This window comes from Sinohyriopsis cumingii, chromosome 13 (genome assembly GCF_028554795.1).
Source record: "Sinohyriopsis cumingii isolate HCF-2022 chromosome 13, ASM2855479v2, whole genome shotgun sequence".
Lineage (NCBI taxonomy): Eukaryota > Metazoa > Mollusca > Bivalvia > Unionida > Unionidae > Sinohyriopsis > Sinohyriopsis cumingii.
The window spans coordinates 35,590,943-35,615,315 of record NC_142973.1 but is presented as its reverse complement, the minus strand read 5'-3'; the positions used below and the strand labels follow the sequence as shown (position 1 = coordinate 35,615,315).

The 24,373-nt window shown below is 34.3% G+C and overlaps 1 protein-coding gene across 2 annotated transcripts in view; it reads left to right on the top strand.

Annotated features, from left to right (window-relative positions):
* Nucleotides 1–23,731, top strand: part of LOC149785201 (uncharacterized) — a 91,638-nt gene extending 67,907 nt beyond the window's left edge. Inside the window, exons 7-9 of one of the 2 annotated variants that reach the window (XR_016413494.1) lie at nt 19,630–19,760; nt 20,513–21,965; nt 22,022–23,731. Coding sequence is in view for 1 of the 2 variants with exons in the window: in XM_089931190.1 (XP_089787316.1) it covers nt 19,630–19,760; nt 20,513–20,517 (136 nt within the window). In the remaining variant the exon portion in view is untranslated. Of the gene's footprint in view, nt 1–19,629; nt 19,761–20,512 lie in introns of both variants that reach the window. The other variant, XM_089931190.1, reaches the window with a different exon arrangement.
* Nucleotides 23,732–24,373: the final 642 nt, after the last annotated feature.

The following is a 24,373-nucleotide window of genomic DNA, read 5'->3' as shown; positions in this document are numbered from 1 at the left end:
GATATTATTGAATATAACTGTAAAGGAGGTGTTAACAGGGGCCTGTACGTTCGCTTCTTAACTGAATACATGGCTTTGTTACCTTCACTGGAAATGACAATTGTTCTTTATGTATTTATGTACCTTTATCCTTATATTTTCATGGCAATATAGCACATACACTACTGTATTTCTATCTTTAGAAGTAACATAAAAAAAAATTGTCTTCCACACATCTTGAGGTAGCTTATAGTCAAACTATAATCTATTTATAAACTATATATTCATCAGTAAAGATATAATATGGACATAATTAAGAAAGATAAAAACTATTGCTTCAGCACTTTTAATGAACTTCTGAAAAATGTGAAATATGTTTTAGAAGTAATGGCATTGGAGAATACAGGAAAGAAACAGACTACAGGTATTGTACTCTCTAGACCTTTTCTATTTTTAAACCAGCAAGGGAATATTGCATTACAATGACTGCATACAGTTGTATGTGAAATGAGAGGATGTACACGTTTATACAGAACACATACCTATAATGAACAAATGGAAACACAATCATTTTATTATTCATTTTGCAAATGCTATTTATTTATGTCTGTGAGATCTTGATGTCGATGGAATTTGAAGTTGAATTTATTGTGCGCCTTTTGTGGTATCATTTGAATTGTTTTAGACCATTCACCAAATTGTCATATGTGACATAAAGTCTCATTTCTTTGGTACTTTTCATACATTTGGAAGTATAAACTTTGGCAGTCATATTTAGTCTATAATGATACACAGAGCCTGCGAATTCTATATAATCAGTTATTGTACGGATGTAGCCAGAAACTAATTCTATGAACATTATCTCAAATGAAACAACTCGGCTTATTATGTATTAATTATCATAATTCTTGTTTTATATCATAATTTCATGTGTCATCCATTATGCCAAGTTACATCCCAACATTTTTCATTTCAGAATAGTTTGGTCTGAATATACTGTATGATTGATATGTTTTATGATTAGTGCCAACTCCTCCCCCCCCCCACCCAATGTTTGTTTTCAATAACAAATATAGGTAGATAGACATTCTTTTAGTATTATTATTAATGCCGTAAAACGTGATAAAAATTCGGTATGAAAAAAAATTAATATAAATATACTTGTATGAAAGTTATATTATATAATTAGGGAAGAATAACCGCTTCACAACATGGGTTCCACTACCATTATTTTCTGATGCAGGCAGGGTTGGCCACCCTGGTATAGTTCCATTTTAGATGAATAACATACTGATAAAAATGTTACCTTGCACGACATAAAAATAAAATGATTTCAAAATTTTTCATTATTTTTTGTTGGTTTTGAAAACTGAGCAGTTATCAATTTTATTTCAAATCTGTAAATTGACTGCTGCATATATTATGGATATTAATTCTTAAAAAGAAAAAGATAAAAGAAAGATAAGAAAATAAAAAAAAGACGGAGCTTCTGGTTTGGGGGATTCGAACTTGGTACGACAATTAGACGCAGCAAATACTATACCGTTTGAGCTATGGAAACTAGCATTTAGAGTTTGTATATTATGCAAATGAAACATTTTTTTCCAAGCAGATTTATATAACTGTAGACGATCCTTTGTTGTTTGCCCAGCTAATGCTTTAGTTTTAAAGAATTAATGTTGTTACTATATGAAGAAAGACCCGGTTAACATAATTTAATGAAAAAAAAAAGCGCAGGTTGTAAAAGTTATTTCCATAAGAAAATTGACAGATTCATTTAAAGATTACATGTACAGAATTGGAGTGTAATAGTGAATTAAACATAAAAAACGGTATCGTGATGGAAATAAATAAAAAACCTGTTATTAATATATAAAATAAATAATATATATTAATATATATATATATATATATATATATATATATATATATATATATATATATATATATATATATATATATATATATATATATATGTATGTACTTACCCTATTATTAACATCATCCTTTTGCACAAAAAGTGGTACGTAAAAATACATTTAATGTTTACTCCACGCTGTCTTTGCTTACATATAGTTTCAAATACCCCTTCAGCGCCTCTTCGAAAAATCTTGTTCCCAAGGCAATTTAGAAAGAATGAAGAAAGATAGAAATTAATGGTTAAAATTGTTTTTAAAATATCTGAATCGTTATTATTCCTGCAAATTTTTAATATAATAATGAAGGAAATAATATAGCGCACTCTAGAAATGCGGATCTAATTACTCACGCGAAGTGATACATTGCCAGTTACGGTGAAACAGGGAAAACAACGACAATGATACATAGCAAAATTGAAAAATATTTTAATTTTTAGTGATTAGCGCAAACGTGAACACATAAGTTAATATGAGAACCTAAACAATTTAATAAAAAATGATCAATCAGTGTAAATACCTTGTCTGATCAAGCCTGCGCTTATACCTTATTTCTAGTTTCAAGTTGCTCAAATGTAGCATTTTCTCATCAATTTCCCATACCAGACCATGTTCAAACGTCGTGTTTAGGTATAAAAAAGAAATTGATATGCATATTTCATACAGAATAGGGTGATTTATACATCGAATAATACAATGAGACACAGAGTTGTGATATTTACAAGAATTTTTCCTCCATTAAAATGGGGGCAGAAAATGGTCCTTATTCAATATAGTTCTTTATTTTATAATAGCGGCAAAGTGTACCCTTCTTTCATGAATTGAATTAAATGAGCAGTGTACAGGATATGAATATATTTTTATTGATGATTTCATGTCCCCTTTCCGCTTCTTGTGTAACTGTCATAAGTTCTGGTGTTTTTCAAAACCGATCAATAATTTAGGCATTATGAGATTGCGGATTATACGCAAGAATTACTTAACTCCAAAACTGAAGAGCTTGACAACGCGTCAAAGCTCCGCACCTCCGAACATTTGACAAGCGGCCCAGTGAGCATAGTCAGTTTTACCTTTCGCGACAACACATATTAGCACAGTTTTTATGAAAAACTTTGTTTAATTCACATTACAATCAAGACATATATTGTTTTGATAATAGCAAGCCACAACAGTAAAACAGTAATGAGGATAAATGTTTGGAACCATTTTGCTAGAATGTTAACATACATATGTATCCGCCAAGCTGGTCAGCGTAGGGATATAATATTAAAAATATGGATTGCATGCAGAGCGGGTGGGTAAGCTGGGGGATCGGCGTGATCTTATTCGCTCTTCGGGCAGTCTTCTTGGTTTGCTTTAATATTTTTGTTGCATATATCACATAAATCAAATGGGTAAGACAAAAGTTATTCCAACCTCGAATAACCTTTCCAGAATCTAATACAAAACACATTATTTAATGCATCTGGTGAAACTTAGAGAAAATTTAAATGATATTTTAAGGAGTGCAAGAACTAAAATGATCCATGGTAATTATTATTTGAAGTGTGAGATTATAAAGTAAAACGAAATGTGTGGCACCTTGGGAGAATGGGGCACGTATCAATTCATAAATATATAAATTTACTGAAAATGCATTAAAATATATTTGAAATCTAATATAATAACTTCTAATACATATAAACATATATGCATACATATATGTAGCCATATACATAAGTAGTGATTGGTATTTCTGTTCCTGAGATAGGTCACAGCCTCTGTCCCCCCCACCAATTTTGTTTATTTTATCTAAAAAGACACATACTACGTGCAACCGGTAGATCAATAATCCACGAAAGGGAAATGGCTAAACAATGTCCCGAGTCATAAAATATATAGGCGATGATCTGGATCAATAACAGGAACAACTGCTTATGACACTACTACGCTAGACATTTTACTCGACGTTTATTATCTGTAAATCCGCTAACCCACGGTTCCTTATCTGTGCTCTGACTTTATCGGTGATTTTCCATTTCTGGTAACACAGTTTCAAACTAAGCCATGCTAATTATTTTGTCTTCAAAAGCCACTGAATGCAGCTTACTAATCGTATTAAGACTAATTTGTTGAAGCTGCAAACAGTTCTGAATAGACACTTGATAGTGAATATAACCATAGCGAATTTATTTTACCTGCACCATCTGCAACACCATATATTAGCGATATAGCCCAAACAACAATTAGTTTGTTTTTTGCCGTGATTCCAGTCACACCCAGATCAATAATTACTTCCGCGCGATTTCACAAAAGTGCATTAGCGACAAGACATGCACGTTTGTCTTTCACAAGTAACACGGTTCTCTTAGTGATTTTATTTCGCAGTTGCATTTCCGGTTCGATTGTATTTTCATGTCGGTAGCAATGTCAGTCCATCATAATTCTTCAATTAATAATGTAATTGTGTTGTATAATTGCACAACGAGCCGACCGTTGTCAGGTGCAACACGTACACGCACTTCTAACCAGTTACTATTTTTTTAAAACTGGCGTAACTGTCATATGATCATAGAAACTATCTGCTTGGGAAATATTTAAATTTTCAGCGATTGTGCGTTCAATCTTTCCATTGAAAAACGTAATACCGATGACACCATTAGGTGATGTTGAAAGGATCGTTCTCGTTGTCGTCCGATAACTGTTGCAGAGACAAGTACGTACTTGCTGAATAACAGTCGAGATATTTTTTTATATCTCAGTTGAGTCAATATTGGGTTAACAACTTGGTGAATTCGATTTCGTCGTTGTAAAAACAATCCCTGAGTATTTTTGTACCTGGTGGTGCAGTCAACGACGGATATTTTTACGTGCTAAAGTCTTAACACCAAGTTGGTCTAGATTTTGGTATTTGCACACTAGGTGGTTCCAACTATCAATTTCTATTTTACACTAAACAAGATTATATCTGAGTGTATAAGAGGGTCTGGTAACACCACTCTGACGTAGATCTTTGTCGTCAAGTTGAACAAAATCACCTACAATGTTAGTATTAGCTGTTAATTGGTCTAATACCCCGTCGGCAGATTCTTCAACTTCATCACCACAGTCAGCATACATTACTTATATATAATGCTAAATCTAATGTTAAAGAGAAACACCAAACAGTTAAGTAGATGTATGGGTATAACTTGACATGATTTGAACTGAGTTTTGGCTCTAGTTATCAACGATGTTGATGTCATATATGTTAAATATTTGGAACACCTGTACCGGTTTCGTTATTCGGGGACAAGACTGATTATTTATCAATGCTTTTAACTAAACTCGAGCACTATAATAACTAGATACAATAAATAAATACGTTCCAGACTAGCTCGATTTAGGTTTATCCAAACCATTCCCATTATGAGCAACAATAAATAAACCAATTATTGTATTACCATCATGTTTTATCTCTCCTTTATTGGTAGGTAGTAGGTATTATGCAAATGAAGGTACTACACGTGGTCGTGGTGGCACATTTGTGATCTGTTCATCCAAGTATTGTTTCATCCCGTTATTGGCAGTATCACCATAGTCTTCAATAAAGGCATGTTGTTTGCAACAGCGCCTCTCAACTTGACAATCACGTCTTGAATGTTCATGTTAGATTTTTATAATTTACCAGTTTGATCATACGCTCACCTGCGTCAACACCAATAACAACCCAGTTAGTATACCTAATCGAACCCGCTTTGGTGGCATACCTGCTCAGATTGATACCAGCACAGCATCGTTGGTTGGTAAAATCAATCAGTGTTTGCAGGGTTTGGCTTGAGTAAGCTTTGATTTGCTTCCTGTCAGTGCATGCAACTCTTTAACAACAAGATGTCCGCGTATTGTCCCGTCCAACCGAGTCTGCATTGGTATAGTTGAATAAACAGCCGTCGATGGCGGGCGCTATTGTCCCTGGTTAAATGATCAACAAATTTACTTAGTTGTGCAAGTCCACATGTTTCATAATATAAATTCCGCTTGGGACATTTTCGGTTTCAACGCCTGGATAATCGAACACCTGTTCGTTTTTTAACGCTTATGTGATCCTGAGAGGCTCTGCCGCCAACTGTCTTTTTCAAAGTCACTCCGTACGCTGTTTCGACAGTCCCTAACACTGTTGCAACCACTGGAGCCGCTTAAACTAGCAACGCTGGAATCGCCGCAAGGAATATAAATATTTTGACAGACCTTTGCATGTGTGTAACCTTTGATTTGGGTGATTTTAATTTCACCGATGTATTGTATAGTTTGGATCTTAGTAATATCTTCAGGCTAACCAAGAGTCGTTCTCAACGACGATTGTACAGTATCAACCGTGTAAATCGGAAATTCGATTGAGATGCTAATTTTAGAATCGCTTTTGGTTACCAGTGTTGTCCTTCACCGGATCTTTTCATTGATTGATTTATTCTCATATGTGCCAGCGGAAAGTCCAACAACAATCCGGATGGTGCCACTCTCCGATGAAAGCACAATCGAATTATTTGACGGAAATCCCACATACCGCAGCCACCGAAATCTAGGCTAACTTTGATAAACACAATGATGCCAATGCAGTTTCGAGTTTACGCGATTCACCAGCGGTAAAAAGTGTAGAAAAAGTCACGTAAAATTCTGGTTTCATAGATGAGATTGTAATCATCTAGGTAATGTTCGGTTTTGTGTGTCACAACAGCACGATGCTTTGCAGTATTAATTGTACGCAAGCACGCAAAGTTTTTCAGAACTTTTCGGTGTCGTAATATACGTCAGTGATGTCTTCAGCAAAATCATGCACCTACACGCGATGTGTTTTTCTGTCCATAATGTGACTGGTGAGCAGTCGCTGACAAATCAATGTGGCATCGTTAATGATATCTGATTGTTGTTTCCCGCACGAACTGATCCCACAAGTGTTTCCAATTGATAAGTTGGGTCGTTCGAGTCACACAATTCACCAAGACCTTCTCCTTGTTTTTGGTTGATGCTTGTACCTCCCATTTTTGTTCTTGTATCCATTCATATTGTAATTTTATTCTGCTATATTCGAATCTATGTTGTAGCGCTACCCACTTCCTGATTTGTTCGTATTCTTCATCTGGTATTTTGGAAGGTGATGCTGTTGTTTTCGGAAGTCATACACGTTTTGGTTGGTGTACAGTTGAAAGTGTTTCTACTATTTGCGCCTGTGTAAGGTGCGGGTGAGGGTGTTTGTTCCTCTTTTATCAATGGTTCTAGCTTAAATACTCGGTATACTGGATAATATAAACTTTAGTATCGTTGTTATTCTGCTGCTTAATCCGAATATTCATCTATATATTTATGCCGCTTCTGCCTCAATTTTAGGGGTTGATTTACAACATCATTTTCTATCGTATGCGAGTTCTATAAAATGTTTAAGTGTTTCATCGGCTTAAGTAATTCGTCCATATTTAGCCATAGTAAGTACGTCATCATAAAACTCAAGCAACCTGCCAGAAGATAGTTTCAACACAGTAAGTGTTGTATATACCCACTTGACCCGTATATTTTTATATTCTGTGTTGATTTTCTTTATCAGTAAATTTTTCCAGCGGGGTGTATATAAAAACGTGCACGGATGGGATTTTCAAAGATCCACTGGCGACCGTATTTGTTAAAACTTTGCTTTATGTTTCCATCATTGAAAAGTATGCGATTGTTGGTGCCAGTAGTGAAATCTTTGAAAGTAATTCTTTGATGGTTCGCTCTTCTGTAACCTTTTCAATTTCCCAAACGTCTTCTTTGACTTCAGCAAGTATCCAATAGTCTCTGCAGTTGCTCATTTGGCTTTTCTATATTTTTGGTGCGTTTATCTATTTATTAATTGTACATGGTTCCTCTTTTGTTTCAGTTACCGCTGCCACTGGTTCCACAGTTGCAGTAGTACCTTTTTAAACATCTTTGGCATGTTCAATAAAACCAAATTTCATAGTTCTGGCATATGTCAAGAGACTTTAGATATATTAAAGGCATACTTAAGAGAACACATGTTCAGTCAGTTATTAAAATGTCTGTTGATGCAAGCGATTACGTTGATGGTGGTGTACTGATTCAAGAAGATAAAAATGGTATGGTCTGTCCAGTGTCCAATTTTTCTATAATAAACAAAAACGCATCAGAGACATTTTTCAACAATCGAGAAGGAATGTTTAGCTTTTATATTGGCTCTGTTGCACTTTGACGTGTATATTAGTGCATCGTCAGCCCCATCTCCGAATATTGCATTCAATGAAGACAACCGCCTACATTTCATTAACAAGTTCTAAAACAAAAATCAGAGATTGCTGAAGTAGAATTTGATGTTGCAGGAATACAACATTAACATCAGGCACATCAGGGGAAAGATAATCTGACTGCAGATGCACTATCACGAATATTAAAGTACTATATTGCTTTATTTTGTGACATTCAAAAGACTTCTTCTTATGCAATTTTAATAATTATAGTATCATAAGTATGGTAGGCTAATAGCAAAATAATGCTTTGTTGTATAAATCTTTATTTTTCATTAAGAGAGATGTATTATAGACATTTAATTATATCATGTGTTTGACTGTTGTCCTTGATTAAGGATAGAGCTTTAGCCTGCCTGACTATTGTTATGCATGATGGCTGTATCTAAGTGAGTTATTTCTTTTGTTAAAGAGGTTTATTTAATTAAAATTCAAAACCTGACCTTTTTGACTAATTAGTGAAATACGTCAATTATTAATCATTACCTTTCGAAGACATTCTGTTGTTTTATGGGTCAAGTAACAGTTTATCTATAAAGGGTGCCAGAAAGCAATGATACTTTCCTATTTTACATCAGTTTTGTGGGAATCTAATGTCAAAATTTATAGTTGTGTTTATATATAATTTGATAGGAATCATTTGTTTAAAATTTCATTGGAATTACAAAGTGATCACTGAGTTTTTTTTAAAACCTGAACATACATTGGATGTATTGTGAATTTATGCAAAGACATTCTGGAATATATAATACTGATACACAAAGACTGTTGTTACAGCAGAACATTCAAGACAAAATCGTCACGTTCAAGATGTTTTTAATTCACTCAGAATGTTATATACGTTTGCACATGTGATAGGACATTTATGATTATTTGGGATTTAATTCACAATACCGCAAGTTCCTCTTAAATTTTCACTCTGTAACTTTTATGTGTTGATTATACTAAACTTATTGGTTAACCTTTTTATTATGTTACATAGTTTAAGAAAGTAGAGTCGTAACACTGACACAACAAAAAATTCGCGAACTTCTCTTAATTCTGCTAAGTCCAACTCGAACGCCTACATACATTTTATCCTGATGAATAATCTGTGTGCTAGGATTCTTTATCACCTGTTTCAGCTGGCGTCATCCCAACACTGATAAGTTACGTATTATTGTATATGGCCACAAGTGTTGGAAACTCAATAATATAATTTTATTCTTTAGGTTTTGCTAAATGCTTCCACATTGTATTATTTAAATGCTTACTGTTCAATCTTTATAGGACGACCTCAGACTTTAAGAAAAGATTTGTGAGGCAACAGGTGAACGTCTTCATCCTCCATATCAATAATTCGTGTTCCCGGGTCGTTCATCTCATGCGATTGTCAAGGTACCCCACATATTTGTATTCTGCAGTACACTCGTTTGCTGGATCCTCATCAAAGACCTTGACATTCTCGGGTATAAATCTCCAAAGCATCATTTTACACTAGTGTTACACAAAACTTCATTTTAAACCAGATCTCTACATGATACTTGATAATGCTGTTCTTGCATTAGCTGATGTTGGTCGCAAATATGTCATAAATGATCCTGGCAAAGCATTGGAACTTATACTATGAATAGCTGGGCTGTAGTTGCCTCGCGCATTTACTTTGCTTATGTTGACAGGAAATTCACCAAAGTTCACTCCACCTTGTTGCAGATTTTGTGAGCTAAATCAAGGTAGATGTTGCAGACAGCTATTGATAGTAAATTTAATTTAATAACCAGCCTTGAGCGTTAATCATTTCTACAGTGTGCAATAACCAGGTTCAATTGGTATGTTTTCGCCAACCTGCTTTGTTATTATTCGTTTGATTCCATTCGCTATGTCGACACCATTGTACGAGCCTGAGATGATAGTTAGCAAATCTATTGCGTCGTCTGCAGAAGTAAGATGCCTGAATTTCTTGTTGCTTTCTGTAACCTTATGCATCGATTCCAAATTTCAGGAGAAATTTGTTCGATCCCAGCGAGTGAACTGAGATTACTCCATCGGTGTGTTGTAGTGGACAGTAAAATTACTGTTGTTTTCTTGAGCAGCTTGAAACGGAGAAGTGTTTGCAGCAGGACTATATTAACTCACTGTATAAAAGTTTGGTATTGATAAGTTTTGCTGAATTTTGATTTCTTGTCAGCTTCCATGCACACGTTCCTAGTTTGTTGACTTGTCTCCAGCAATTTTAGTCACCGCGATGAGTTAATAGTACCACCTTTCTATTTTGATGACAATACGTATCTTGGCTATGAAACTGGATCGGTACTTGGCTTAAGGTCCAAATTTATCAAAGATCTTTTCGAAGTTAGTCATGATAAATTGCCTTTGTTCAACGTGCTCTCTTAATGCCAGGTCACTTTTTCTAGCGTTATCTTGCTAAATGTCTTGCCTGAGAAACAACTACTCTTCATTAATTTTTTTTCGGGTATCAATCTCTTTTGATTCTTATCAGACCATTTATGTTAAATGAGGTCTTCATCTTTTACTCTGTTAAGTCCTTAAGCCGATCAGCATCGCCCTCAACATCTACTGGTTTAGGTACGACTTCCTCAATTACTTCTGATTCGACCATGTCTTCCGATGTTCTTCTGCTAAATGTTATAGCTCCCTGAGCCGCGTTCTGTAATCTGTCCCTGCTTCTTTTGCTTCGTATTTAACGTCAGCAGTTACTTTGACTAGACAGCATCAGTAACTTTCTGGTCCTTAAGTTGCTTGTCCTATTTTCTTTATCATGTGTTATACATATGCTACCTCAGTAAATGCTGATTACCTTAATTAGTTAAGTTACGCTGCTCCCCATTTTTTTTAACTGCAAGAACACGGCCATGTAATTGTTGATGCTGCTTCACGTGATTTCATATAACATCAACGTATATGCATTTGTTTCTTTTAAACATTAGCTTTCTATATTTAGCTCAGTCAATCAGGCGAATACAATTTTTCAACACCGCAACGATATATTTCAAGAACTTCTTCGGCATCTCGATGAAGTACCATGACTGTGTTACTGCCCATGGCTTCGTGATATCATTGCTTAAATTTAGCAGAATCTATTCCACGGTATAAGGCAGAAATACAACAAAGCAGCCTGCGTTGAGTCTAATAGGCGGACAATATTCGTTGATTTTATTCATATTGTCTCTGCCGATTTATATCGTCAAATACTCTGTCGGGGTCGCAAACACCATCATGTTCTTCCATGGGCATTATTTCTTCTGGCTCCAGTGTTTTAAACGCAGTCGTCATGCCTTCGCCAGCGCTCATGACCTCATCAGACGCGCTTGTTTCGTATTTATCTTGGCTGGTATTAAAGTATAAATCATCATTTTATCGTAGCTGAGTCAATTATTTTGCAGCATACTGAGCAGGAGGTTATCTTGCCTTGGCCGTTTGGACCTAGTATCAGGAAACCAAAAATTGTGTCCTGATTTTCTGCCATCGTCGGAATCAAAATTTATGATGCACATGTTTATAAGTCATTATGCAGCATTTGACAGTCACTGGCGGTGGCAATGGCGTCAACAATTTCTAATAGGGATTTTAATATACGCGTGCGAAAATCTGGCAACGCTATGACAGGGCCGCTCAATATGTCAACGACAGTAATCGGTAGCGGACAGTCAGCGCAGATGCCACCAACATATATTCTAGCATCAAAGTTTGCTGACTGAAGCAAACACCTTTTTCTTCTCAAGACCACGTGCTTTTCTACCAGCCAAAATCTAGCATCAAGTGTCAATGACAAACAGATGCTGATATCTGCACCAGGGGTGTTGTCGATATCTGGCGGAACTAACACGGGCGATATCAATAGTGGAAACAAAATAATTACACACTTGGTTGATTAGTTTATGTCAGTTACTCGCCCATTACTCAGTTTTATGTGTGTAGACAATGTATACACACGCTTTCTGATCACGAGTTATGGTATGACGTCAAATTTTTTTTTTTATATCAATGAGCAACAATAGCAATGCAGGCTTAGCGACTCCAACAAAAGCACTGCAGACTTGGAGATTAATAAAGTTTAATTTGGGCAGCGACATATTGGTCCAGCTGCTACCAACATGTATATTGGAATGATATCAGGGCTGGCTTTGGGTTGATCACCTTATTTCAAATGGATTGTATGCGCACGCTTCTTCCGAATACTCAACCATCTACTAAACCCTCTACGCATTGGATGACCATGTTCCATAATCAAAACCAAGGAAATGAGACATCGACTACTTGCTTTTACAATAATTGTTGGATTTAGATAACTTGTTTCGCAGTTGTATTCATCTGGCGTTTTGCTGTTGGGGATAGGATCTTTGACAACACATTAATGAATTACGGATGCGTCGAATGATGCTGCCAACGTGGAAAAAATATTTCCCAAGCCTATGCACTATAGGCTTTGAGGTATATAAATCTGACATCTTGACATTGTGATTCTGCAATGCCCATGAACCCTGGTCTCAGTTATTTTTAAATATTCACGATTGATGATATTTTGTAAACAGAATAATATATATTTGAGGGCGTGCTGGTCAAAGCATATTATGACAACATATACCCTTTGAAAATTTTGTACAAACTATTTCGTCGGTACCCTGCTGCGATCAGAGTGGAAGCTGGTTTGAAGAATCTTTTCTCTCTTACTGATATGGTTTCTACCGCCATTATTCTTTCGTCTATTCATTCATTTTTGCAGCAGTGTATATTACAGGAATTATGTGTTCTACTGACTGAGTGCTTTTTGCACACGTTAAATCAACAAAATTATATTCTATTCTTTTCTTTTTTATATCTTTATACATTAGTGAAGTTTTCGAAGCAACTGCTGAACTCCAGTCAGAATGAAATATGTATTTTAGTCTTTAGTTAAAGTGCGATAAAAAGGAAGATATATGGACTGAATTAGGGCAATGCTAGACTTCTCCAGATCATGTAATCCTCATAATAGGTACCCGATTCTTTTAATTTTTCCTTTCGCGATCCATAATCATTACTTCGTATATTTATCGAAGATAATAATTATTTGTCCTTCGCAATTTGAACTAGTACTTAATGATACGCACATATCTGTTTAGATAAAGTGGATATATTTCTATGTGAAAACATATTGTTGATAGAAAATTTTACATGTAGTAACCACTTGCAATATTTTCTATATACGCGTTCTATATTGTATGCTTCCAAGAATCCGCAAATCTCACAGCAATAAGACAACACTGGAGCTACAAAAAAATCACATAGTACCATTTATAGATTATTAGCAATGTTCGAAAGTATGTTAATTGCTTTGACGCCTTTTCCTTCTCTAGAAATTAGTACTTAAATGAAACATATAGTCTTCTAACTCTTTCGTCAAAAATCATAACGTTTGTTTTATTAACATGTATCAATATATTCCATCTTAAGCGTATACGTGTAACTTATCGAACAATGCTTGTAGATAAGACCCTTGCTCCAATATGAAGTATAAATAACGTTGTCAATGTTATATTAGAAAGTTGCAGCTTGCAGTTGGATAAAAGTGGAAATAACAATCATGAATTCATTCAAAACTAGTCAAAACCTGTGTCTTATCGCTGCTTGGTTGTTTTTAAGTTCTTTAATTGTAATGAAGCATTAAACTCTGTAAATATCGGTTTGCCTAAATTCCCAGTTTTACCTTAGCCTTACTTATATACTGATATAATTGATATTGACACGTATTAGGTTCTGATATGGCTTAAAATGTCATAAAAATCATAAAAAAAATCACAACAATCATTCGAACGATTATATTAAAACGTTTCGTAATTTACAAGAGATTCCAAAACTCACGTGGATTTTCTTTTCGCAACTTGTGCAGCTTTTGGCCTCTTGATCTATTGTAGAGTTAATTTACGGGTTTGGTATAACAATTTGTATTCAGTTTATTTAATCATATGATAATTCCTTATTGATATAGGTCTAAACTGTTCAACCTGGCCATGTAACGGTGTCTAAAAGATGTACACATGATCACAAAAGTACGAAACGTTAGGTTACTGTCTCATTTTGACAGCAATATATAGTCTATCGCCTGCTCAAGAGTTCCAAGTGTTACGTGTTTAGGTTCTTACAAAACATAACAATAAAGAAGTGAAGAGAAAAAGCTTTATAAAATTTAACAAATAATTTATTTTCCTAGAAAATACAAGATAAAAATGAGAAAAAAAAGAACTTAGTTTTAAGAATCAAATCCAAAAAATCCCAAGAATAAAAAATAGAAGTCCTATTATTAAAAAAGTCCTAAATGAATCTGAGTTAACCGACGAAATCCAAAATGAAGGCAATGATGTATGCTGTGGTCAGCTTTGTACTGATGTGTCAACAGTTCTTTGTTGAAGCACAGACAAAATATTCCAGATTTTTAATTCTGTGTAAGTTTAGATAAATGTCCTTGTCCAAGAATCAATTTAGAGTAGTAATTCCAAGGAAAACAAACTCCAAATAAATTGAAGAAAACAAAATAATTATCCCATAACTAGTCACAACATAAAACACCTGAACGTCTCTAGTGTTAAGGCAAGTATGATTATTATTTCTCAAAACATCAACAATAAATTTAGCTACAACTCAAAACAGATGCCCGGAGGTGGGTCAATCCTCGGGAAAAACCTAATCGGTACATGTTATTTGTCAGGTACTCCATGTATGGGCCCGAAGCCGCTTTATGAATCTTACTCTGAGAAAGAATTAAAAACAATTGTTTATTACAAACTATCACTGGTTCTGAATCAAGGTCAGGAACTAGTTCAGCATTAGATACAATGTTCATATAAAGTTGTATACATCAAAAATAAAAAATCAGTCAAAACTGAACTCTATTTCACTAAATAAAGTTACATTGCAATAGCATGTAATAAAATAAATAAAAATTAAAACTCACAAACAAGCAATTAAATTTAATCAAATATAAATTAAATCAAATATACATAACACTTCCCCATAAAGAAAAAGAAGGATTTATATAATAAAGCTTTCTTTTTACCTTAGATTAACTAGATATGCGATTGTAAAAACATACAAACTCTTATGATTTATACAAAGTATACATAAAATAATTCATTTTTATACACGGGAAAGTGCATCTGCTAATAAATTAACTTTTCCCTTGATGTGCCTGATGTCAGTATTATATTCCTGTAACAACAATCTCCACATAAGTAGTCTTTGATTTTTAATTTTCGTCTTGCCGATGAAAGTAAGGGGTTGTGATCCCTAAACACAATAATCCAAGAAGGAAACTGAACTAATATAAACTTCAAAATGTTGTAATGCCAGTATCAAAGAAAAACATTCCTTCTCGACTGTTGAATACTTTCTTTGATGCTTAGTTAATTTCTTAGAAAAATAGCACACTGGATGATCAACACCATTTTTACTTTCTTCAGTTAATACTGCTCCAACCCCAACATCACTTGCATCAACGTGGGTATGTGAGAAAGCTTGCCAGTAACATGTCGTGGGTAGGTGGTTCTTCCCGGGGTTTTCCCGGGTTCATCCTCCACCATTAATACAGGCCGCCATGCATAGCCTATCGAGTGCTGAAAAATGGCGTTGAAACCCACAACAACAACAAGAACAGCACTTGCATCAACAGACAGGTTTAATGATTGGCTGAAATTTGGAGCTGTAGGAACTGGCGCGCTTTTAAGTATGTCTTTTAACTTATCAAAAGCCTCTTTACATTTTTCAGTCCAAAGAAATTTGTCTTGCTCAAAAAATTGTCAGGGGCTTAGCGATTGTGAAAAAAACTTGGAGAACAATTTACGATAGTATTAGCCATACCTAAAAATTGCATCAATTGCTTTTTACTAACAGGCACAGGAAATTCAGAAATACCCTCGACCTTAACATCTATAGGTTTAACTTGTCCATGTCCAATGACATGTCTTAGAAATGTTACACTAGCACAGCAGGACTAACTTTTTGATAAATTAATTGTCAAACTTGCATATGTGAGTCTGTCAAATAATTTCCGAATTGTCGCTAAATGTTCTTTCAAGACGTCGTTGTAGATGATGACGCCATCGATGTAAGCGTCACAATTATCTAGACCAGAGGTAATCATATTCATTAGACGTTGAAAAGTACTTGACGAACCCTTCATCTCAAACGGCATCACTTCATATTAATAACGTCCATCTAGAGTCACGAATGCCGAAATCAAATATAAATTAAATCAAATATACATAACACAAGAATATTGAATAGACTACCTGTCCTACTCCATTCATCATGAGCCTATTATCAATGTTTTCATTTTCTTTAAAAGTTTCTTTCTTTCAAAACTACAGGAAAGTCTTCAATAAATTTGGTAAAGCTAATGGTTTACATGGAATTGACATTTCTCTGCATACAAGGTAATACATTTGTCTGTTAAACATCTCAAAATACAATTGTAGTCAAAGAATGTTGACGTCTGTGCCGTCTCTGATTATTCAAGCCAAATTTGTATCTTTTGTGTATGTACCCAAAATTTAAAAAAAATATTATTACATTATTACCCATTAAAAAGCCAAGACTTATGATTATTAAAATTGTTGATATTTAAAGAGAATTTTAAAAAATAATGTATTTGATGAAAATAAATAAGAACATAACTCACAATTTAGTCATTGAAACAGACCATCATTTGTAAATTTATAGAATATAGAGACTATATTGTAACTCTAATCCAAATGTTATTGAAGATTAGTTTCATTTTTTTTATTGTGAAAATATATAATAACGTAAGATATAAAATATATCAAATGATACAAATGGAACCATCCCAATGCTCCATACTAATAGGCTTTCTATAAATTTGAGAACGTAGAAAGGTCATTAATTTAGGAAAACTATTGAAAACAAGTATGTAAGAAAAGGCAACAAGTCGATGAGGTAAATTTCATGTCATTATCCCTCTTTTTACTGATATGTTTACTTGCAATTGCACGGGATATTTTTCTTTTTGTTTCTCATGGAGCTGTATAGCTTAAAAGAATAAAGAATTAATGAATATATATAATTTCGAACTAGCTGCTGGCTCATTCATTTACTGTCAGCTTCTGTAGAGATGCGCAGGTTTGAAAGAACTGCCATCATACTCATGCTCCCCTAGGTGTATTTATAATGACAAACACAATTATTCTGACAATTATTCCGATTCCTTATTTCCCTGTCCGTATTATTGCTTCGGCATAGAAAAACACCCTAAATCTGTATAATTAATCACATTACAATGCCGACTGTCTGTTTCTATGGGAACGCGATGAAAATAGGCAGTGAAAAGCTGTATTGAACTATGATGTCCTCAATGGAAGGCAGGTGCTTGGCAGGTACAAAACAATTCAAATAATAGCATCACAGACATGTATACATAGATTTGGGATATTTTAGTAAATATTTAATGATACCACACCTCACAATAAAAAAGATATTGATTTTCCGGTAAAACCTCTCTTTGTGCATATTAGGTCTAACGCGAAGTAATTCTAAGTTTATAATACCTAACATATGTTCCTTAATCTTCATATCTGCAACAACACATCTAACATTAAAGAATTCCCCGAGGGACACGACCAATTTCAGTTGGTAACATGTTTTCGTTGTTGGTATCTTCATAGTTCATTCATCCTCAAATTAGTATGACACTTCAAATCAGTATTACAAATTTGTGCAGTCCTGTGTCCCTACAGATGTTTATAAAAGCAGTGGAAAAAAAATATCCCAAAATAATGCTCTCGAACTGTAAATACTAGCCGCTCTTGACTATTGAACACCATCAATTTATTATCATGAGTATGAAATACATACACTAAAGGAAGAAAGAAAAAATTTTAAAGAAAGATCAGACAAATCAAGTTACAGATATATGGTAGCTAACGTAGATCAGAATGATAATCTTCTATTTGGGGGGTTGTTTTTGTTTTGTTTTTGTTTTCTTTTCTTTCGTTTTAGTCAAACGAGACATTTTAATAAATCTGAACCGAGTTTGAAGTGGATTACGCACGGATTTTAATGCGGATATCACGAAGCATTAACATTTTGTCTTGTTTCCATGGCTCATTTTAAAGTCAAAGCTTATGTAGTGCACTGTTTTACATTTCGGTCGTAATTGCGAACAGGACAGAATCTCCATTAAAGAGTGTCTTTATAAACGCGCGTTGCAGCCTCATTCGTCCTATAAAGACAAATGATATTAAGGTTGTTTTTTTTTTAAAGCCATTAATGACAATACGATATTTTCCACTCCACTCGTGAAATATTTCCTTATATCTACGCCAAATGTTGATTTTCATATATATATATATATATATATATATATATATATATATATATATATATATATATATATATATATATACATACATATATATATCAAGGCATAAACCTTCGATTTTGAATGGATTAGTTTCTCCATTCTGCGATTAACAGCAATATTACTACATCGATAAAAACGTAATTCCAAAATTTTACTATAATTATTGTGGCCATATATTTTTCTCCCACTGCCATATTGCATTATCTCATTACAAAATATGTAATAAAAGTGAAATATTGCATTGATACAAAATTTCCCAAAACTACATTCAATTATGATAAGAAGGTTTGGTTGGGGTACAAATAATGTCTTCCAAAATTACTTACGTAAGCGAAAAACTATGCATGCAGGCATGTATGTATGTATGTATGTATGTATGTATTAGGTTTTGATGGCACGTCCGCACAATACGAGTAAGAGTTGAAATTTAAAAGTGTAAAGATAAAGAATTGTGAAGAAAAAAATACTTGGAAGTTATTTTAAATATCTAAACCAACAGTGTTTTCTCCATGAGCAGGGCTTTACAGATTGAACAGCTCAGTTATCAACCTATTAAAAATACATTATATAAAAGCACACTGCAATTAATTACGAACAAACAATGCCTTTAAAAACCATATTATTCTAACGCTGGTACGCGACTGACAGTCGTCTTCATGGCTTAGAAACGCTATAGTGTGTTTGAAAATGGGCACTTACCGATTCCCGATAGGTATAAGGACACTTTTAACTCGCATTCTCGCAGAATTCGAAAAGTAGAAATGGTTTTTTAAAAAACAAACTCTTATCCAACTGAAATTAATCGTATAACAGCAAATAGATCTTTTAAAGAGCGGAATCAGCTGTAACTATTACTAAAATCGGACTATACCGGGTCTAGATTGAATGAACAGATCTAGGTCAACTGTCAGCACCTCAATACTTTGTATAATACACTGTTTGTTCGCAGTAAACAGCCATTCGCTGTAAGCGATATTTGGTAATTTAATAATAAAATATCTTTTCGTTACATTACACCAAAATTTCGAGTAATCTTCACTCGGAGTTTAATACGTCACTTCAGATAATTAAATCTTGAGATTCGAATCGTTGTTTCTGCATATTCAATTGGAAGAAATATTCTCTTTTACAGGAAGCGAAGCTGCAACCTGAATTTAGGTTTTCACTGTCAAACTGAGCAGTATTCAGCAATAGCAGACATGTACAACTGGCTCCAAAGTTCACTTAGTCCTGGCAAAAAGAAAAGGGAGGCAGCAAGTAAAGGTATATTCGTTTTATCATAGAGTTTTTACAAGAGAAGAAAGATAAAGTTAGAAGTTAAATATACTTACTTCAGGATCCAGGTGGCTACATAAGTAAGTGTGGTTTTATAGATTAGGCAAACATAATACAGATATATTTACTTAAATACCCACATATCTTGACAAATTATTTTCAAATACCAAGTACATGTGTTGAAAAGCAAGGCAAACGAGCAATGCTATTTGAAAAGATGCAGATATCAAAATTTCAAACTAACGTAACGTGGCGTTTTGTGAGTGGTTGATGTAACATCTATCGTAAGCACGAATTCAGGCACAAAGGCTGCATGGTTTCCAAGCAGGATTGGTCAGTGATTTGACGTTAGCCAGTCGGATGTCAAAATTATTTTTTTTAATACTGATTTTGAGTCTGAGCGTGCGTGAGAATGGTTTGATAGCTTTAAACATGGAGATTGTGATCCTCTGATTGCGCTTGAATCTGAGATCTTTTCAACCAATCAAATAAACCTGTAACTTTAAAAGTCATTTTTGAATGGATGAAAGTGAAGACTCAGCCTAGATCTTGATAGTTTGTTACGAATATTCACGAGACAAGTCACTTTTGAAATATCATTTAGAGGCTTAAATTGAAGAAACAAACGCATGCATAACGTTTTATGATATCCTGACTATGTATAATGGTGAAAGGAAATCATCGAATATTGTCTTCCAATATTATGTTAATAATGCAGTAATTTAATTTTGTCTCTTCAGAGTGACCGCCACCTCACAAATTCGATGTCAGCAACAAAATATTTTTTTAAGCAGCTGAAGGGACGAAAGTTTCAACCCATGACAGACAGCAAAGAACTGGATGCACACTCAATACAATTTATGTACATGACAAAATTCATTGCTTACAATGAATGACAAAATACACTATAAAGGAAGTAGACTTCATAAAATCCTTGTGGACGGAACTCCTTTGGATACAATATTTTGTATTCGTGTAATTTTGTACACGAATATGTGTTAGAACACAAGATGGACACAGATAGTTATGAAAACAAATATACCGTTTGAAACCTTTAATGAATAATGTGCAACGACTCTATGGTCTTAAATTAAGTAACATAAAGAAGCAAACCCATCACAAGTTTTGTAACATTCAACAAATAATTTAATTCCTGAGAATATAAAGTGAACTTACAGTATTTTCAATTAAGTCCCAAATGATCCTCAACGTTTTATCACAAGTACGAAAGTATAAAGTGTTCCGAATGAACTCCAATCTTGAATGTGTTGAAGTACCAAAGTTCAGGATGTATCACAATAATATAATCCAGCATGCCTTTCAATGAATTCATAATAATCGCCAAATGGTGTAAATCCAGTCAATGAGCGCTTTAGTAATTCTAATGAATGATATAAATACTTCCTCTAGAATTATATCATAATACAAACAGTAAACAACCCCACAAGCTGATCTTAAAATGGGGATGAATATTTTTGCTTACCCTTATCTTATATATATATACCTAATACCCAATAAGATAACCAGGATGTGGGATCGGAAGTTCGCTTCCAGAACATTCTAAGGTCATAGCCCAATGTCAACATGCTTTTTAATTACCATTATCGTAAATTACAGTCTACTATCATGGACAAAAATCTACTATTATGGACAAATGTTGTTTACAAATAAGCATTACAACCTACAGTCATTGATAAAAGTTAAGCAAATGATATAGATAAACAGATCAATTGCTTCTGTTGTTTGTTTACCGTGGACCCAATATACGCAGATGAATGTCTCATCAAGAACCATATAATCCCATCTTTCAAATTAGTTTATGTCATTTCAAATGTAAGTGAAACAGAAAAAATCGTCTGAAAATTTAAAAACGTTATATTCTGTCAATATGATTTCCAATCTGATCAAGTCGGAATACCATTATTTAGGTCTGATTCTTGTATACTGCTGTAATCAAGTCGGAATATCCATTATTTAGGTATGATTCTTGTATATTGCTGTAATCAAGTCGGAATATCCATTATTTTGGTCTGATTCTTGTATATTGCTGTAATCAAGTCGGAATATCCATTATTTTGGTCTGATTCTTGCATGTTGCTGTAAACATTTGATGAAGTCGGAATACCAGTATTTAGGTCTGATTCTTGTATATTGCTGTAAACATTTGATCAAGTCGGAATATCCATTATTTAGGTCTGATTCTTGTATATGCTGTAAACATTAGATCACGTTGGAAATCCATTATTTAGGTCTGATTCTTGTATATTGCTGTAAACATTTGATCAAGTCGGAATACCAGTACTTAGCTCTGACTTAAACGAAAAAGTGAATGTTTGTGTCAATCCCTCTTTTACTCTCATGATTCATAAGTTTGCCCTTCAGATAACTGCGATCAGGGGGAAAATGGTGCAATTTTAATAAATTCACTCCCTGTTAATTTTTGTAAGATTTGTGTTTACATTTTCTTCAGAAAACTATTTTTGCTGTGCAAGCCATGAGAGAGAAATAGTGCTTCGGGAAATTTCAACAGCTCTTCAAGATTCTTTGCTCAATCTTTGAATCAGTCTTTTTTTAATTTTACAGAAAGGATGGTAAAAAAAGCTTCCAAGAGTTCCTCGATAAAAACGATTAACCGTTTTGGGATTTTTCTAAGATGACTTAACGGTAGATTTAATGATTATGCCCTCTATGATGCAGGTGTCATTTAATCGGATTCTTTTGTCAATCGAGGCTCCAAAAAGTAGACGCCGATTGATGGGCCAAAAGAATGCATGCCAACTGAACAACTTTAATTGTTACAACATAGTAGCATTACTAAAAAATAATCATATAAAATATTCTTGCTTCCTCATTTTGCAAACATATACTAATTATGAACCATTTTATTTGCTACGACATAGTAACATTCAATACATTCAGTGACGTGTAATTTTGTTTTATAGGACTTCTTTTAGAAGGCTTCCTCTTGCACCACGCTTAAAATATGTACATATATATGTATTAGTTTTACTCTCTTTTACAATCGACATTCTTGCTACTATTATATTTGATTAAAAAGTCTCAATTTTCATCAGCCTCAGTCACCGCGATTAACGTATAACGGCCGTACAGTTGCGAACAGTGTAAGCAAAGATCTACCGGAGCATCATATGACGATAGATCATTGTCTATGCTGTTGTAGCTAGCCACACTTAATGCAAACAAACAATACGTGCTGTAATAGTAATATCAAAACGCGTGTATCTGATTAACAGATGACACTTTGGCTTACTAACGCTAAATGTAACAATGACTTCTTATTAGCTCGCATTCCTGAAGATTTACAACAATGGACATGATATTATTTACATCTTATCCTTCTTAATGTAGTCACTGAACATACAAAATCAGAAGTAAAAGTGAGTCCTTTTAATGACGAACAATCAGATAAAGTACTTGTTTAGAACATAATGTACCGGGCCATACCAGCGTTTCCATATTTTGATTGCGCTGTGCGCTGCTTCTCTGTTATTCTCTAAATAGGGTGGGTACGCTATGCACAAGCAAATTACGGCTTGTATCATTTCCAATCATCTAAAAATTCAGTGACGCTTGACTAATCGAAATTATATCAATTTCAAATTTTGTGAAGGTCAATCAAACGTTGCAATTCTAAACAGTGAAACCAAAAATACGGACCATTCAGACTACTTGCTTGTTATAGGATATTTATTTGTCCAAGTGGTGTACTTGTCTAACAAAGGCCGCTAAGGTACTGTAACCAAACGATGCCCTTTGTAGTTAGTGCAGTGGACTTAACTGTATAGAATTTAAACGTTTTGCAGTTTCAAAGGCAAAGATCTTGGATGTTGAATATTTTGTATTTCTATCTCATGTAAAAGCAAAATAGCATCATTTTATGGAGTAATGATCTGATAATAAATAATTCCTAGTGAAAAATGAATAAAGTTCCTTCAGAAGTGGTGTTTTCATTCTTTACTATAAGTTCACATCAGAAAGTAAAAAAATAAAAATATCGTATTTTTCCATAAACAAGTTGAAAATTTTATTCCTTTCACATTCTACTCTTTTTTTCCAAAACCACCAAATGCAGGTCAAATTCGAAAAGTGAGTATGTTACAGAAATAATTATTCGTCCAATATAAGACCAGTTAATATAATAAGACTGTCTGCTCTCTCTCCCACACTATTCAACACATTGCTGGAGAGAATCATGGTAGACGCGCTTGAAGAACATGAAGGGACAGTCAGCATCAGAAGCAGAACAGTCACCAACTTAACGTTTTGCCGACGGCATTGATGGACTAGCATGAAATGAGTAAGACTTATCTGGCTTAGTAGAGAGCCTCGACAAAACCTCTGCAGCCTACGGCACGGCAGTCAGTACAGAGAAGACCAAAGTAAAGACCCAAAACACCAAAGGCATCAGCACTGACATCAGGGTCCAAGGCACGAAGCTAGAAACAGTCCACAGCTGCAAGTATTTGGGGGCAACTGTAACAGATGAAGGATCGCACCCTGAATTACTCTCCAGGATTGCACAGACAAGAGCAGCGCTGACAAAACTGAAGCCCATCTGGAACGACAAGAACATCGCACTC